The following is an 18,420-nucleotide window of genomic DNA, read 5'->3' on the forward strand; positions in this document are numbered from 1 at the left end:
TAGAGTCAAGCCTAGGCCTCATGAAAGCAATTTTTTCAATGAGATCGTTGCCATCCGGTGGACACATTGAGCCTTTTTATCACGCAATAGCACATTTTTACCACTATAGTGGATCTTGCGTTTTATTAAAACATTTGAAAAATCGTAGCTTCATCGGAATGGTCTGAAACTTGGTGACTTTATTGGTGCTTTGTATATGAACACCCAAAAAAATGGGGATTTGAAAAGTCTTAAAAAAGTCATAATAATAATTTCCTATGGGGGTCATTTTTGACCCGAAGGTCCTGAGTGTGACTATTTTTTTTTCGATCACTTAGATTTTTCAAATCCTGTCCCCAATTTTTTTGGGTGTTCATATACCAAGTAGCAATAAAGTCACCAATTCCGATGAAGCTAAAAATTTGGGTCAAAAATGACCAAAGAGCCCCAGAGGGTTAAATGTATAAAAATATGATGTGGATGTTGTATAACAACTTATAAACGCAATTAAATTGAAGTCACAAGTCTGCTCATGCTTCTTTTCAAATCTGAGGAGGATATTTCTAAAATATTATGATATTTTCTTAGACCATGTGATGTGAGTTTGTAGAGAAGGCTGATAAGATGCTGATGAAATGTTATTGCCCTGTAAACACCCATTTGCAGTCTGTTGTCTAATGTCGGGTGTGGAGAACTGCTCCATTCATGTTTCTATTGTTCTCACTCGTCGAACCTTTCACATCTCAGTCGGTATGAGACTTAATCTTCATTATTCTTTTGTTATTCAGCCATTAATAGCCTTTATTCTGACATGTCTTGCCCACTTTCATCCCACTATACATAAAAGTAATATTACACTTTTACGCAAAACTCACTTTAAACTACCATTGAGTGTTTGTAATAACTTCTGATCGTGATCTAATGTGGATTTTAGTCATATAATGTTGTTGAAATGTGTTATATTTAGCCTTTACATTCCTGTTACATTCTTTATTCATATGAAAATACCCCAAATCACATGAAAATCACACACAAATCATATACTGTCGTAATCGTGTTTTTATTAGCTTCTTGTTTCACGTGTAGAACTGTTTCTTTGGTTTGTTCTTTGAGCTCAGAACCAGGAAGTGTAGAGGACAGCATCATCCAGAAGGGCAGGAGTTATGGTCACGTTGACTCGCGTAAGATGATTGACAGCTTTGCATCATGTAAGCGCTCGATGAGTCATAACTGATGCTAAACAGAGACACAGCAGATCGCATAATTCAGTTGGAAATGAATAGAAATGGTATTCTGTATGACTAAATATTTTGCAAGTGAGAATAACTTCTCCAAATATGTGCACTTTTGGACTAAAAGCGAACGTGACTGAATTCATATGCGTGTTGATATTCTATTCAAAATATTACAAAAGACAGATCGTTAACTTAATCTCTATAATAAACAGTGGTCAAATATTGAAGCTGGAGTCTTTAATCTGTCTAATGAGACTCCGTTTGTCCAGATGAAGTAAGAGTGAATGTTGAACAACAGTAACCTGGGGCCGTCGGTACGTAAAGGGGTTGAAAAGTACCAAAGTAATCAATGAGAGCAGATGGTGATACATAACATGGTACTAAATGTTTATCATAATCATGTCAGATCTACAATTTGTTTGTTTTAAGGACATTTTTTACTATTGTAAATGTAAGGGGAAAAAAGGTGCATGTCATAGGAGACTTTTTGGTAGTTGTATCATTTGTATGTTGCTGTGAAATATAAAGATGATTCAAGCTAGATTTGTGGAAACGGCGAGTGTACTGAGGTGAGCTAGTGTATATCATATTTGGTTTCGAGGATCAAGGCTGGCCTTAGAGTGCAGAAGCATTGATTAACTATCTAATGATTCCAATACAATCATCAATAAGGCTCCGTTGAAGAAACGAGAAAAACATCCACTCATGAATCTTCCAGTGCCTCAGACACAAAGGGCTTCTTGGCAGAACGTCTATGGTTGTAAAGCAGTTGACATCATTTCTGCAGGTTTTCACATAATGTCTCTTTAGGATTTGGGAAAAGAGAGCTTGGAATACCCAAGTCTCTGACTTTAAAGGAGTCATTTTGATCATTGACTTGTAGGATAAGCTCTTTTTGGGACTAACCTAAACCTGCCCATCTTAGCCTGACTATTTATTTATATATCTAGATACTTCTGACCTGAGCTGAACACTCGGACAATCTCTGATGGTGCAAATATGCCTTATCTTGTAGATTCTCAACCTATGGCTAGTTCCCAAATATCTATATCTTACATAGTCTAGTTTGGCAAACAAAAACGTATCCGTTTAACAACTAGTGTATCCATTGGAGCCAGACTTGGCACAACTCTGGAGGTTGTTTTTGTCGCATGCCAATCTATGCCTTGAGGAGAACAATATCACCAGCGTCTGTCTGGACCCAGCTGAGCATTTGCTCCTTCTGCTGGGAAGGCAGAAACGGGTCATAAAACCCGAATGATTGCCACCCAGACTTCCCCCGAAGGTAGAGAGGCTTGAGCGAGGATGGAAGCCATCACAGGCCCAACAGTTTTCCAGAAGACCTTGAGGCAGAAACCTCAGATGCCACGTCACCTGTGGCACACTGTCAACATCGTTTAGTGCATGTTGTTATTGGGTTTTGTTTGTTCTCGGTGCATTTAAGACGCATTTAGAAAAGGTTTGTGTCCTTTTTGTAGGTCAGGCGATTGTCAATCATGGCCAAGCGTTTAAGGGAATATGATACTGCCACTGCTAACCTCAAAACATGTCACCTCGATAGATCAGTGCGTTGATGTCCATCTCCTTTCAACCTCTCCAGAGACCTAGTAGATCTGCGGATAGACACTGGGATAAGACTTCTGCCTTACTGTAGGGATAAGCCGGCACCTTTATCTGTTTGAAATTTGCTTTAGTGTGAGCGAACAAAGTCACCCATACATAAAATCAGACTCCCTCTGGTTCCAGTGCCCCTGGAAAAGACCTTGCGGAGTGGTACCCTTGTTGAGACTCTGGAAGCTTTCCTATCTGTGTTCAGACATTTGCAAACAATACAGTGTGTGACACCTGGCTGGCCCAGAAACACTACATCTGTGTTCCCACTTTATCTCCCGTTATCCAGGACCGGGACGGTCCCACTGGTTCCCACACACACACACACACAAATGGTTTAGTGCCACTTCAGGTTTACATGCCTCACATCATTAGCTATCCTCCCTCAATCTCAGACAAATAACAACCAGTCTCTCCTCTTCCTCCTCCCCCCAACTCTCTTTCTCTCCCTCCATCAGGGGCCCATTCATTACACGGTGACACTTTTACTGCCTCTACCTCTCCCAGACCTCTCTACCTCTCTGGAGAGAACAGATAGAACAAGAAAGAGAGCGCGAACAGGGAAGAGACTGAGTGGAACCAGAAATAGAGTGCCGCCCCACCTCCAATCCCACACACGCTCAACTCGAACGTACAGGAAGCTTGTTTGTTTATGAGTACCATATTTTCAGACAACCTCTTTTCCCTCGGCTGTACAAGGAATTCTGGGAACACCTTGTCCATCTTTTGGTATCGTACCTCGATCCATGTGTGTGCAATCTCTGCATTGCATCACGGTCTCCTTATACAGTATGTGTGAGTGTGTGTGAGTGTGTGTGTGTGTGTGGGAGCAAACACAGATAGGCCACCTGCACCGAGAAGGGTACGCTGTCTACATGTACATTACGCAACCCTGTTTGTGCAGGAGAGAATGTACTCTGAGCATTACACAATCAGCTCTTCAAATCACATGCTGGGTTTCTCACATGTTGGGAACAGATCAAGATGATATTTTGCATGTTTCATTTGTGACTCGAGTTGCATTTGTGTTGAAATGTCGTCTGGTTTTCTGGTGTGGAAACGCTGCTTTTATCCTTGTCTGCTGGTGCAGGTTATTGATTCCAGTGGCCGCACAGGCATGAAAGGGCGGGACGGGTCTCTTTTATGATTGGTTTCTTGATGTGTCAATTACTCTGTTGGAGTGAGTAATGCGTGTGACAGGCGGTTTGTTTATGGAGTTGTTCCGGGTCATGGTCAAAGCCTCACTAAACACACAGGCGAAGAAGGGTTCAGCTTATGTCACTACGGGGAAACTCGCTCACCCCTGACTCGTGCGATAGAGGAGACTTTCCTGGTTTAAATCCCTAGAGAAGTCCTTTTTACTGGGGTGTAATATAAAAGACTCTTGCTATTTTCACTATCACAATGCATCCTGTTCACCACTTAAAACGGCAAATGTATGTAGAGTGTAAAACAGTCTCTGCTTTATTAGTAGTGATGTCCGTAATGATTAAGAATTTATTCAACAAAATCAATAAAAAGAACAGAGCACATCTAAATCACTTCACTTTAAGATAATCAATCTAATTTGAAAGTTGTAGAAAAATGTCACACGGGGACTTTTTAAAATGTATGAATAGATACATTCATTAAAATGAATCATAAACTAATTCAGATTTCGCAGTTATATTTGTTAACACTTTTTAGGCCCAAAACAATGAAAGATGTAAGAATTTACATTAATAAAGCACTGAGAATTAATTCAGAAAGGCTGATTTAAAATGTTCAACCCACCAACCGTATATACAATGACTACTTAAGATCGTGTTTTTTATTTTATTTTGAATGATTAATTCTTTTCCTCTTTCTTTTCAGACAGTGTAACACTGGAACGCTTCTGGCTTAGGGTGACCCACGGCTCCAAGACTGCCACAAAGCACAACCTCTCCAAAATCAACCCCTGATGAAGACAACGATTAGGAGGAGGAAGATGATGGAGGATCGAGAGAAATCAGAAACCCTTTATCAACCTGAGTGCCATTCCTCAGCCTTACCCACAATCCCCTTCTACTGACTCTACCCTGATTTTACAGTCAGATGTGTCGCCAACAATGAAAAACAAAATTAGGAACGCCTTGAAACATCCCTGCATGTTTGATGATGCAATCCGGACAATAAAAGGAATTTGAAAAGGAACGTCCGTCATTTTCAGACCACATGGACTCTTTCTGTGTCTCGGCCACTGTCGGCCCTCCGGTTCTCGCACCAGATGCTGTTTCACCGTTCTTCACATTAGCCCAGCGTTTTATAAAAGGTGGTGGGGAGGCTCAAGCCAGATGGGGTTAAGAAAGACAACAGCATTGAGATTCTTTCAGAACAGCAGCTTGTGTATATTGTGTACAGGATATCGATACAGGCTTATTCTACACCATGTTTGTAAATAGTTCACAAATTGTACATTTCCTGCATTATGTCTTTGTAGGTTACGCCGTTACAACATTTATTCAACATTTTTATCTGTACAGACGTAAGGGTTGACATTGATCTCCAAACAGACGAGTATTTGTACGCCGTAAACATCCATATAGACCCCCTCTAAAGACAATTCAAACATTATTGCTTGTTAAGGAGACATTTATAGAGTGATCTAGACCTAGTTAAAGCCTAATGCAGGATTGAGTGACTACGCCTTTGAGAACGAGAGAAACACAATTGAATTGAATCTCTCGCTGTCTCTCTGCATCTCTTTATCTGCTTTAGAAGTCCCAGCCCGCGTGGTTCTAGTTTCCGATCCTCAGATAACTTCCCAGCTTGATTGCCAACGTCCTTGTACAGTTTAGAATTGCATCTTCTTCTCATCGTTTTTGCCCCTTCAAACAATGATTATCCTATGCCTGAATCCTCTACATAGCCGCGATGTTCCTGTAGGCGGCCCCGCGGGGATCACAGGGTCAGAGCACCTGAGGGGGGGTGGATCTATCCTGGATGAGCCTCTCGCTGAGTTCCCACAGGCTTAGGGCGGCCGTGGTGTCCTGGGCCTGCGAAGAGGGCAAGCAGCGGAAGCAGTTGTTGAAGTACATCCCTCCGATACCCTCCAGCTCTGGAGCCACGGCGCAGTAGACGGTACTGGCCGCTCCCTGTTGCTGTGGAAACAAAAAAAAACAAAAATATCAAACTGAAGCAATGCGAGCGAAAACAAAGACTCTTGTTCCTGCACAGGGAAAACTGGGTGGTGCTCTTCAAGGGGACAGGGCAATACCAAAGACACCTCTAACCCCCTAAAACTCATCATGAGACAGGGGGAGTGCTTCACAGCCAATCAAAAGACACCATGGGACAGACTGTGAGCGCGTTCAAGTGGAGTTGTACTTGTACACTGGACACATGGCTGTCAACAATCTGCATGCTGTCATATAGGTACCTGCCAAATACTAGTCTAGAAACCTCAGAGATGAGCTGGTTTATGGTGTTCAATTCTGGCAAGGTCTATAAAAGCTTTTAAGATGGACTCAAACCTCACGCTGTCTGAATGCTCAATCCTCTCGAAGGTTAGCAGGAAAACAACCGACAACAACGGTATCTCCTCCATAAGTAGGAAAAACGGGATATAATATCTCAGAAACTTGAACTGAGAAGCACTCAATTGGCAGGTTTATTGTATATCTCTTGTACACCTGCCAAGAATCACAGACAATGGTCCACACACACACACACACAAACGGTATAGTTGTAGATACTGTACATAGCAGAAAGGAAGTGCTTTGGGGAAGTCTTGTAAAGACGACTGTGGGGCAGCCTGCCAAAACTGTCCATTCATCTCATGTCAAAGGGATTTCTGGATGTCACTGAGTCAATGGGGACGTTCTGTCACTACATGTACACAGACTCATATACACACACATTTAAGGGATCCAGCACAAAGATATCAAATGGAAAGACACTCAAGACAGGTTGGAGACACGCAGCCCGAATCCCAGTATCCTCGGTAGCGCATGCATAAATGGCCAGGCCGCATTGAAAGCTCTAAAGGGCTGTTCACACTGACAGCGATTTTCAGCGAAAGCAACTGGAAGTCATTCGCTTTCATTGAGAGTTGTCCATCTGAGGCGTTTAAATTTGGTGACAACCAATGGGAATGCAGATACACAATCCGCCATCTAATACTGCAGTTGAAGCGTTTTGGTGACTGATCGTTTTCAGTGTGAACCCCTTAAGAAAGGACTGGAATCACTTTTCCGAGATGAAGAGGCGCGTTAAGGTGAAGTGCGTTATTTCGGCACCAAACTAGCAGAAAACAGTTTAGCATTAGCGTCTGTCTTATAACTAGTTTAAGATTATAGCGGTATCATACTGTTCAGCCAGGGTTCACAGGCCAGCCTAGCAATTCCATCCTTATCCCCTCGCGTTACAAAACTCTCATGAAACATCAAAACCAGTCATTTGTGTCTGGAGCACAGCATGTACGCCCCCCAGTCAAGCCTCTTTTAGGGTCTATCTTGTTTGTTCCCCTCGGGTTTGATTGTTTCCACAAAAACAAAGACTCTTCACGTCTTACAGATGCTCCGCACTTTTCCGCACGGCTGATCAGAGTCTAATTGTCGGGGACGGTTGGCTATCCCGGGTGTTTTAACTGTCTCGGGGAAAGCGTGCTGAAGATTCAGAGGAAAAGAAAAACATGTCAGACAGAATTAGAGGCGACGTGCAGTTCAAATGTACCCAGACTCGTTTTTATATCCCTCCTCTCACAGAAAAAAACGTCCTGCGCGACTTCACACACGACTCCGGCAGGAAGTTAACTTCTGTGAGATGCACATGAAATGGACGGCCGCTTTATCTTCAAATAGCGCAGGAGCGTCTCAGATCTGAAAAAAGCGCAGGCCAACGTTTAGGAGATCGTCTGGCAGACGTTTACAGGGACGTGCACCGGTGGCCAACTCTTTAAACAGACGCAAATACACACACGCGCGTGCAACAGTACAAAGACATTGGCTCATTTAAGGCGCCAAATCAACAGCTGTAGCTCAAGCTGGCAAAGACTGTGACAGAACGCTTGTTAGAAACACACACACACACACAAACTTGCAGGAAGAAAGCCAAGGCTGTAGTCAGATATTCAGTGCGCTCATCCCCATTTAACTCTAGTCTGTGTGTTTTTCTGTATCTGTGCGTGTCGGACCGAGCGTCTTTTGAAGTACACAGATGCTGCATGTTGCTTTGGTTAGTGCAGCAATAAACATGACATCAAAAGGACGGATCTTTCTGGAGTCTTACCTGCTTGTGCGGTGATAAGTTAATACATATTTGAAGCTGGGAATATGAAAGGATGGAAAAATGTCACTCAACCCCTCTGGCGAACCCAACGCAGCGAGTCAATATGCAAAGATGCACTTTATGGATTCACTGCTCTTGTAATTACATTTACCGTAGTTATATGCACAAAAAAAAGTGTTTGCACTCGTTCAAAGCTGTGTGAAATTATTTCCCTGGTTATTTAGGTAAGGTCGTGATAAGAAAATCAGCTAGATGTTGAGCAAAATGCCTCCTAGCTTTCGATTAGCTCATTAGGAATAACAAATGTGCTCTGAAATCCAAACCCAGGATATAGGTCTAGAAACCTTAGAAATGGTTTGCAAGTATTGATTTTCATAATGCCCCAATATTTTAGGACTTTACGCTCATGTAGATGTTTTAAGCATAGGCTAAGCTGCAAGAAAACAGGTTTAGTTTGGTCTGGTTTTCCACAAGCTCAAGAAGTGTTTTATCTTAGAAAACGGCGACGTGTTCTTCACGTGCCCTTGTTGTCACCTCGTCTTGATTAGGATACAGTGCCCAACAGCTCAAAGTTAACGCTAATACACTCCTCGCAGGCGCACGTGCTGTATTGCATCACGCTACTTGGCTCTGCTAATGCCTTCTGTAATGACACACTGTGAAGACTAGCGTGACTGAGATTACCAGCGCTAATGGATGTGGAGTGCGATTTCAGCGCTGGCTAGCGTGCTGCTGTCCCTTAGCCAAACAATGGGCTGAAATGAATACAAACCCACTTCCAAATGCGCTTTAGCCCATTTCCAAAGCCTGCCTAGTCTTCCTAGCGGATGTGAGATGCACATGGTTAAATCCCAGCTGCCTCATACAAAGCTAAAGCAGAGCTAGCGGTTAGCTCAGGCGACTTTATTACAGTAATCGCCGTCTGAATTACAGCTCAACTCAGATGTGCTCGCCGTACAGTCGGCTTGATTGTTCAATTGGGGTTTAGTTCATTTAATACATTCCCATCAAGCTTTCTCAGATGCATCTTCACTAAATATAGATCTGCGATTGATCCATTGAGGCTGTAGACTGGAATGCCGTTTCCTTGATCCGTAAGCAGCGGGACAATAATAGGGTTTCTAACCATGAGCCTCCAGCTTTGGTGTATTTAGCTGTGGGAGATGTTGAGATTGGATAGTCCGACTGAATAAGAGAACATGGATCTTATTGCTGTTATGCTGAACCTCCTGGCGCTTGACCCTCTTGGACCGATAAGCTTTATGATGAAACGCATTAACATGCTGGACCAGGTACATTTATCAAGAGCTCGGCCCAGAAACCCGAGACGGTTAAAGCAGTGCTTCTCGACTGGTTTTGCTTCAGCACCCAAGATTTAATAATTGGACATCGTGTGACGTCCCGACATTGCGCTACAATTGTTTGTAGTGCAAGATTTGTGCGTTACATGAGTTGGTATCTGCATAGATTTGTACAAATGTATTGGACGTGTTTGACGCCGACGGTGAAAGTCAATGCTAACCATGCACAATTATATGCTTAGCATTGTTTTTCATTGCTGTTCACAATTTGGGTCGTGATCCACCAGTTTAGAACAACTGAAGTATTCCACAGCGAAATGAGCCACGTTCCCCATCATACAGGGATTCAAACTTCTAGGAAAACACCAACAGATTGATCATTTTTGCAGCAATACTGACAACCAAACCAAAGCATCCTCTATCAAATATAATAAAGAAACGAAGGACGCAAGATACTTCCATACTCTCCGAAGTCCTGCAATAAGAACGAACTAAACGTCTTCCTGTATCAAATGCAATGTTCAATGTGAAACCTCATGCGCACAGATCCAAATAAGTTGTTTTGTTTAGCAATAAATAATTGAGATGAGAACAGCCGTGATCCGATAAAGCGACATGACGATTACTTGCTTGGTTTCTACAAGCCCCGCCCATCGTGAAATCTCGCCGGTCCAAAATCCTGCTCCGCATAATTGTATATTTAACATAAGGAAATGTTCATAGTGTCTGATTAGAGTGTAGTGGTAAGCGTGCTTCTTTTGGTTAAGCGTTACACAGGTGTTTAATACTTCCTGAAAGGGAATGACCTAAGTTTTTTCATGTCTTTTATTTGTTGACCCCTGAAATGAAGCCCTCGTCATGCACACCTGCTGAAATCGGACTGTATTTAGTGTACAAAGTGTGCTTTGATTCCTCCTTTACCGTCAGTATTAAAGTCCCGTGCCGGCTGAGAGTTTATAGTTGGCAGAGATGGTTCTTTCGCTGTTAACTAACGTTTTCCATGTAGTTTCTCCAAACACTCACTTCCTGTGTGCTCGGTGTAGAGTATCCGTCATATCTAGAGCATCACGTTCTGATCCGCAGAGAGAATGGCTTGAAACAGCCCGTGATGACCTTACTGGGTAAGAGTAATATCCCTCTGTTTCTAGGAAGGTTGTGTTGAATTTTCCGCCATTGCTGCATGTGATAAGTAAAAGAAAATGCTGTAAATTTCCCCCTCATTATTGGTCTCATGTCGTCCACCTCCGCTGTCGTCGTTGTACATACATCTGTAAATATCGAACAGCTATGCATGCTGACACTCTAGCAATTGTTTCAGGTACTTTTATAATCAAAATCGCATATGGCATGTGCTAAAAAAAAAAAAGAAGTGAATTAAGAAAAAGGAGCATAAAACGATTGGTCAAATAAACATGATCTCATAAACGGATGTGAAAAATTGTGATTTCTGTTTGATTTTTTATTTATTCTTTCGGTATACGCGGTTGTCGTGCCCATGTTTCTTGTTATCCTTCAGACGTTTGTGTACGAGGGTTGAGGCAAACACCATGATGTCCGGGAGGGAGGATGAACAATGTCCGGGTTTTGAACCATGGCCCTGCATTTCAAAACCAAACCTCATATGCTCACAGAACATTAATAACCAATAATGATGTGTATTTCGTTCCATCTGTTTTGTACCAGGCCTTTTATTTTAGCACTTAATTCTTTCTTTTTAGTACATATGTATATGTTGCTGTGTTCTACGGCCATGCAGTGATTGACGTCAATGAAACCCAAGAGTATTGCGATCAGTTTTGCCTCAGCCCTATGCAATGACCTGTACATTTATAACACAACCAGAGACTATTCTATGAAGGAGATCATGGATCCAATGGAGGAAGAGGGACTGTTTTTTTAGGAATGTTTATTTTCAATTCATGACGATCATGATAGTTGGAGGTGTCTGATTTTTAATCTGTGCTAAAGATATTTTAAATTTAATAAATAATCATTGTAACAAGATGTTTAGTGTTTCGCTTCTTTGCCATCACGTGTGTTTTTCAATGATAGTGACTCTTGTTGAGTCTTTACTTCATGTCTTAACTTAATTTTAAAAATCCAGTAATCTGTACTACCCAGAAAACCCAAGTTAAGATTAATTGATTGGTTTGAGTGCCATTTTGTCAAGAAATAAAAATCCCTCACCATTATGGGGATCAGTGTTCACTTTGGTTGGGCTCTTGGAACATTATTATTATTATTATAACTCTGTTCCTATTGATGCAGCGATAAAACAACACATCACAGTGATTTGTTTTCAAAGGAAGAGAAGTGATAAATAGGTTGCTTTTAAAAGTCGACATAGCTTTTTTGATTTAGTCAGAAATTAAGGTCATATTTTATGTAATATTTCCCTTTATGTCATATAATGATCGTTTACAATTTTAGTGCTAACACTTACATCATAAACACCTGTGAAACTTTCAATTGGGTTGATATAATCCCTCTATATTTGTGACAATATCTCACAGTTGATCAAAACACAACAATGGTAGCTGTACTAAGTCAAGAGTAAACCTAAAGTACTCTCTACAGTTGTTTTTTAGTTACTAGAACTCTTGTGTTAGTGAACTTTACTAACTAAGCATTTGTCAGCACAACATACTATTCCTATTTCACTTTTTTTAAGGCAATCGGTTTGCATGCTTTTTTTAAGTAACTAACTAATTAGATTTTACAGTGTACACGTCAATGTGCCACATAATTATTTCCCATAGTTCAATTCAAAAATTGACAATAGGCAACCATCTCTAGGCCATGTGTCAGTGATGAGTAATTCCTCCCCAAAAAACCCTCTTTGGAAGATGCATTGAGTTGTTGCAACATACCTGGCACTTTCCGTAGGGACTGATTAGTTACATTTTCAAACCAATAAATGCATGTTCCCATGTTCTTTAGTCAGAAAACTGGTATTTAAAACAGTTAGCATAGCATGAAGTGTAACTAGTTTCCCCAAGAAGTGACCTTTTTGGACCCTTGGCAGGTAAATGATACTTTTCCTTTTTCTTATTATTTACACAATTTGTAGTGTAATCAGCATTCTTCAAACTCGATCGTTTATCATGTTACTGTGAGGAAATGTGTTTTAACAGTTACAACAAACCCCTGATTATAGATTAATTTACACTTAATCACCAACAATGGTACTGCCAACCTCGATACCAATTTTGGTATAAATTATGTTCACTTAATTAATTATTGCACATTTACATCATTTCATTTTTATGTGGATTTAATGAAATTGCTAGAAAATAATTCAATCACACACAGTCCGTATATATTTATAAATATAAAAGCTGGGTAAGGCTATATAAGACATTTAGCCGAAGCATATGTTAATAAAATAAAATATCAAATTAAGTTAAATAAAAAAAAGTATTGAATTCAATTAGAAATATAACATTTTTTAATTAAAATATACAAAATGCCGAAGCATATGTTAATAAAATAAAATATATATAAAATTAAGTTAAATACAAATAAAATATTGAATTAAATTAAAAAAACATTACATAAAAAAAATTAATTATTCAATTGAATAAAATAAATGATGATATAAAATAAGTTTAATTACATTAAAAGAGTCCAGATTGTTTTATTTAGTTCAGATTACAGTGCACTGTAAAAAAGTTATGTAGTATTTCAAAGTTATAGAAGGTTCAACTCAATTTTTTTAAAGTCAGTTTAATATAATTTAAGTTGAAATGACTTGTACAGCTAATTTGACCATCCACGTTTTAATGAACGGAAGCCGAAATAGGAGGACATTTTTAAAAGTGTGATTGCTTTGATTAAAAGAACATTTTGTGGAACAAAAAAAGGCACTTATCCAGTTTGTCCAATAGAACCTCCCTCAATCCAAACCCCCAAAAGTCAAATCTCTGTCACAAAAGAGCGTGAAGAACCAATCCCGGCAACATTTACGCAGATCTCTCTCTCTCTCTCTCCATCTGTTTTTCTCTTTTTGTTTACCTTAGCATTCAGTGGCGGTGCTCTCAGCGAGCCGACAGCTCATCTGAGCGTGCTCCGGCCAGCTGTGAGGGGGACACTGGGTAAAGAGTAAACAGCCGCCATGGCCATTCTTTCTGCCCAATGAACCGCCGGAGAGAGGATTTACACCACAAAACACACTTCACAAACTCTGAACACACACACCTCCACGGCCCGTGGCCCGAAAAACACAGGAATAATGGTCCTTTCAGAGCGCAGGGGCTGGGATTGAACCATCTCTCTCTCTCTCTCTCTCTCTCTCTCTCTCTCTCTCTCTCTCTCTCTCTCTCTCTCTCTCTCTCTCTCTCTCTCTCTCTCTCTCTCTCTCTCTCTCTCTCTCTCTCTCTCTCTCTCTCTCTCTCTCTCTCTCGAGGAGAACCGTGATAATGTACACAGCCGTAGAGCAAACAGAATCAGCGCAGATGAAGCAGGCCGACGACAATATGGTGCATCTACACTGCAACTGTGAAGAGCCTGAAAATTAGCAAGAAGAGACCTGGAGGTCAAGGCAAAATGGAGGTCAAGGCACCAGAGAAAAAAAGAGCCAAACAAAAGATTGACCATTTGAAAGGGTTATTATGCTAGGACATTTTCGGTCAAGTTTACGGACAACCCTAAAACACTGTGAATTTGACCGGGATGTATCATGAAGAAAAACGATCAGGCCGAAGTGTAGAAAGAGCCAGACTCAAACCAGCACTAAGCACTGCGCCACAGCTCAGATTCGCGCTTTGAGCAATTTTAGGATAAAAGGCGAAGAATAGAAACTGGACAGGTTTCGGTATCACTGCAGAGAGGCTCTCTCTTCACCTCCAGAAGGCAAGGATGGTAAAGGATGATCAATGTGCGTGCAGGACTGCCGCTGAATGAGGCTTGATGATTACACTCTCGTATTCTTTTGTCAGGGCCATAAGGTAGCAGGACCTTGCCCCACCACATGCATTAAATCCTATTAAAATCGCCTTCATTATAGCGGAGGCCTGTGTGTAATGGAATGGGGAAAGGCGCCCTCCGTCTCCCCCGAGTCTCGTTCTACTGATGGTGGAGCCCATTCCCACAAACCCATTCTCACTCTCTCAAGGGTGAGTAATAACATTCATGTTGGCGAGGTGTGCCGAGAGAGCGGCCCATGTAGATTTCCACAGCCTTAGGACAGCCGGCCAAACACTGGATTTTTCATGACATTTTATTCGATTTCAGCTCTTTATTGTTTGAAAAATTAAAGCCATCCCTAGGCCACAACATTTATACATATAGATTTACATAAATACAAATCTGTGCACATTCATGTTTTCTACCTTTTTTTGTTGTACACGGAACGCAAATCATTTACCAAACAATGAAAGTAAAGCGGACAGACAAGACTACTTACATTTCAGTCTTTTTCCACACACAACACTATCATACACTCTCAGAAAAAAAGGTACAAAAGCTGGCACGGTGCCCTTCAAAAAGGTTCTAAAATGTACCATTGAGAGACTAATATGCCCTCTTTAGATTCAAAGTTGTACCTTTTGAAAAGTGACCGCTTTTGTACATTTTGTTCTGAGAGTGTTTGACTGCAGAAAGCATGAAGCACGTTTTGTTTTACATGCATTACATATCGTGTATCTTGATATGGTCACCGTCCTCTTTCACTGTATGGAAAAGAGCAGTGTGAACATTTCTCAAAACGTCTCCTTTCGTGTTTTACAGACGAAAGAAAGTCATGTGTGTTTGGAATGACATCAGGTGTGTGAATGATGACATCTTTTGTCATCCCTTTAATAAACACCTCTGATAATGCATGATTAATAAGTGCTGTTCTTAAAAAAATAATAATAATAATCATTAAACAATCAAAGCTCATTTTTGGGACATTTCTGAAAACACTTTCAAAGTGCTTGATTGATTTCATCCTAGACAGGTGAATGTGAATCTGGCAATATTTTATCATGTTGGTTGTTTGGCAATGAGAGGCACGGAAAGGTTTGAATCGTGTATGAAAATAACGTAGCGCCAACACTAAACGCAAACGATAGCGTCAACAAAAGCAAACGTGAGATTAAAACGCAACAATGCCATTTTTAGCTTGCTTCTTCAAGTCTTTGAGCTTTTTTTCTATCACATATGACGCTTCGCAGGACTTGTACCCAAGTGCAAAGAGAAAAGCCATACACACTGAGCAGATTATTACAAAATGCATTCGTTTACATCATGTATCGTCATCTTGTACATTGGTAAAAGTGTACAAGTGTCATAACTTACCATTGTGCAAGAAACTGCACCTAAATAAGTATTTCCTAATCAATAATATGTCCTTGTAATCATAATTTGTGTGAAAAAGAAGAGAAGTTGTTGGAGTTTTACTGCCTCTAGTGTTCATTTCAGCTGGAAACTGCACTGGATTACTGCACACGTACAAGTATGTTTTGCAACAATGTAAGTAACAGGCATAAAAACACAAGCTTCAAAAATCTGATTTTAAACCCCCCTAAAAAAAAGTTAAACCCGACAATTATTCCTCAGGAGCCACAGGAAACGACACCCTAACAAACACTGATCTCAAGTCTATTTCCTGAAAATACATACTTTTGAATGTCCGTCAATGCAGAAAGGGGATTTTTGCCTCTTGGTGCAGACACATTTCTCGTCTCTGGACACGAGGGTTTTCAGGTCAAATTCTGGATTTTAGATCTGACAGTCACTGAGACACCAGAAACGCGTCCTGACCACTAAAAGGGAGGCAGGCAGAGGGAAAAGGGGTTCACAGCGGTGTAAGTAATGGCCAATCACTGTGAAAGAGCCTCCTCTCCTTTCAGGATAAAGTGGCGGCGGTCGTCCACTCAGAGCAAACACACAAACCCAGAAAAGTGAAATCGGACACAGTCTGACAAATGGAGCACGTTGGGAAATAAACACAGTTGAAGTGGCAATCATTCAGCAGTCTCCAGGAGAACATGGCCCCGGTGTGGACCCGGCTCTCCCATAAGATGGAGCGCCGTCACAGTCCAGGGAGGGAGGGGGCTGGACCGGGAATGGGAGAGGAGGGGGAATGAGCGCGGGGGTATTAGGACACGGAGCACCCAGGGGGAAAACGATTGGACTCGGAAGGACTTGTGCAGCCACTGTGAAACTATCTCGCTTTTATCTTTCGGAAGGACTTCCGAGGTGATCCGAAGAACGTAATTATTTTCAGCTAATAAAAGCAACATATGCTAAGACAATAAAAGTCCTTATTGGACATCTATTCATTAAAATGGGGGGCTGTAAAAAGAGGAGAACTTTTGCATGCCGACGGGATTTCAAATGAATCGGGAAATCAGCTTAAAGCCGGGCGTTCGGCGGCCCGCTCTGAAATGAGCTGAATAAAACATAAGAGGGGTGTGGGTTTATTGGGCGTACTCGCCGCTCTCAAAGATCTTTGAAGGAGGAAGAAATTGGCAGCTATTTAACCCTGCTCATTCATTTCCACAGAAGGTAATGACTGCAGGTCACCAGGATAAAGAAAGTCGGGAAAAAAGAGTCCGGTCTGGTTGTGACTGCAGGTCTTTGGGGTTTGATAAAGGAGCTTAAAGTCTCTCATCCTCTGCACCTGTGTCCACTTCAAAAACCTCTGCTCATTCTCTCTCCTTCACTTAGACGTCATTATATTCTTTCCCAGGAAATATGCTAAAGTATTGCTGAAGGCACGATTTGATGACATTTGATAGTGCGGTATCTGAAAGTGGCTTAATAATGGGCCGGTGACTGCGCCACATACACACTGCACAAGCGTCCTCATATTTCACCCAAAATCAAAGGAAAAAGAGTAAGAAATTATAGTTTTATCTACACTCCTTTTATTAGTGAGCAACGTTTTAATGAATCAGTTCCTTGCAATGGACCATTCAAAAAACGATTCACCATCTCTCAAATATATATATATATATATATATGAGCAATATGACACTCGTAGCAGTGCAATATGGCTTTATATATGATTTGGCCATAGGTAATCACAGCGTGCTGATATACAGCCATATTGCACACCTACAAGTGTGATACTGCATTTATACAACAGTTCGACGGCACAAGTGTGTAAATAAACAGAGTGTCTATAAAAAACCCTCTTCTGTGCAGAACTACTTCCCTCCGCCACAGATTCACATCTGAAGTTGAGTTTAACAGTCAAGCTCAAGCGTCTGTTACTGATTCAGGAACAACACTTTAGAATAACGAAGAAACGTCACTTTAGAATAACGAAGAAACGTCACTTTAGAGTAACGAAGAAACGCCACTTTAGAGTAACGAAGAAACATCACTTTAGAGTAACGAAGAAACATCACTTTAGAGTAACGAAGAAACGCCACTTTAGAGTAACGAAGAAACATCACTTTAGAGTAACGAAGAAACATCACTTTAGAGTAACGAAGAAACATCACTTTAGAGTAACGAAGAAATGTCACTTTAGAGTAACGAAGAAACATCGCTTTAGAGTAACGAAGAAACGCCACTTTAGAGTAACGAAGAAATGCCACTTTAGAGTAACGAAGAAACGCCACTTTAGAGTAACGAAGAAATGCCACTTTAGAGTAACGAAGAAATGCCACTTTAGAGTAACAGAGAAACGCCACTTTAGAGTAACGAAGAAACATCACTTTAGAGTAACGAAGAAACATCGCTTTAGAGTAACGAAGAAACGCCACTTTAGAGTAACGAAGAAACATCGCTTTAGAGTAACGAAGAAACGCCACTTTAGAGTAACAAAGAAACGTCACTTTAGAGTAACGAAGAAACATCACTTTAGAGTAACGAAGAAACATCACTTTAGAGTAACGAAGAAACATCGCTTTAGAATAACGAAGAAACGCCACTTTAGAGTAACGAAGAAACATCACTTTAGAGTAACGGAGAAACATCACTTTAGAGTAACGAAGAAACGCCACTTTAGAGTAACGAAGAAACATCACTTTAGAGTAACAAAGAAACTTCACTTTAGAGTAACGAAGAAACGCCACTTTAGAGTAACGAAGAAACATCACTTTAGAGTA

General features: G+C 40.9%; 2 protein-coding genes across 2 annotated transcripts in view; one reads left to right on the forward strand and one right to left on the reverse strand.

Annotated features, from left to right (window-relative positions):
- Window positions 1-6,322, forward strand: part of mafb (MAF bZIP transcription factor b) — a 112,819-nt gene extending 106,497 nt beyond the window's left edge. The window contains exon 3 of the mRNA XM_079809855.1: window positions 4,680-6,322. The gene's annotated coding sequence lies outside the window, so the exon portion shown is untranslated. The remainder of the gene's footprint in view (window positions 1-4,679) is intronic.
- Window positions 5,167-18,420, reverse strand: part of wwox (WW domain containing oxidoreductase) — a 377,066-nt gene continuing 363,812 nt past the window's right edge. Inside the window, exon 9 of the mRNA XM_079809852.1 lies at window positions 5,167-5,947. Within this exon, the coding sequence (XP_079665978.1) occupies window positions 5,756-5,947 (192 nt within the window). The 3' untranslated portion in view covers window positions 5,167-5,755. The remainder of the gene's footprint in view (window positions 5,948-18,420) is intronic.

The sequence above is a fragment of the Gobio gobio genome (assembly GCF_949357685.1).
Source record: "Gobio gobio genome assembly, chromosome: 25".
Classification (NCBI taxonomy): domain Eukaryota; kingdom Metazoa; phylum Chordata; class Actinopteri; order Cypriniformes; family Gobionidae; genus Gobio; species Gobio gobio.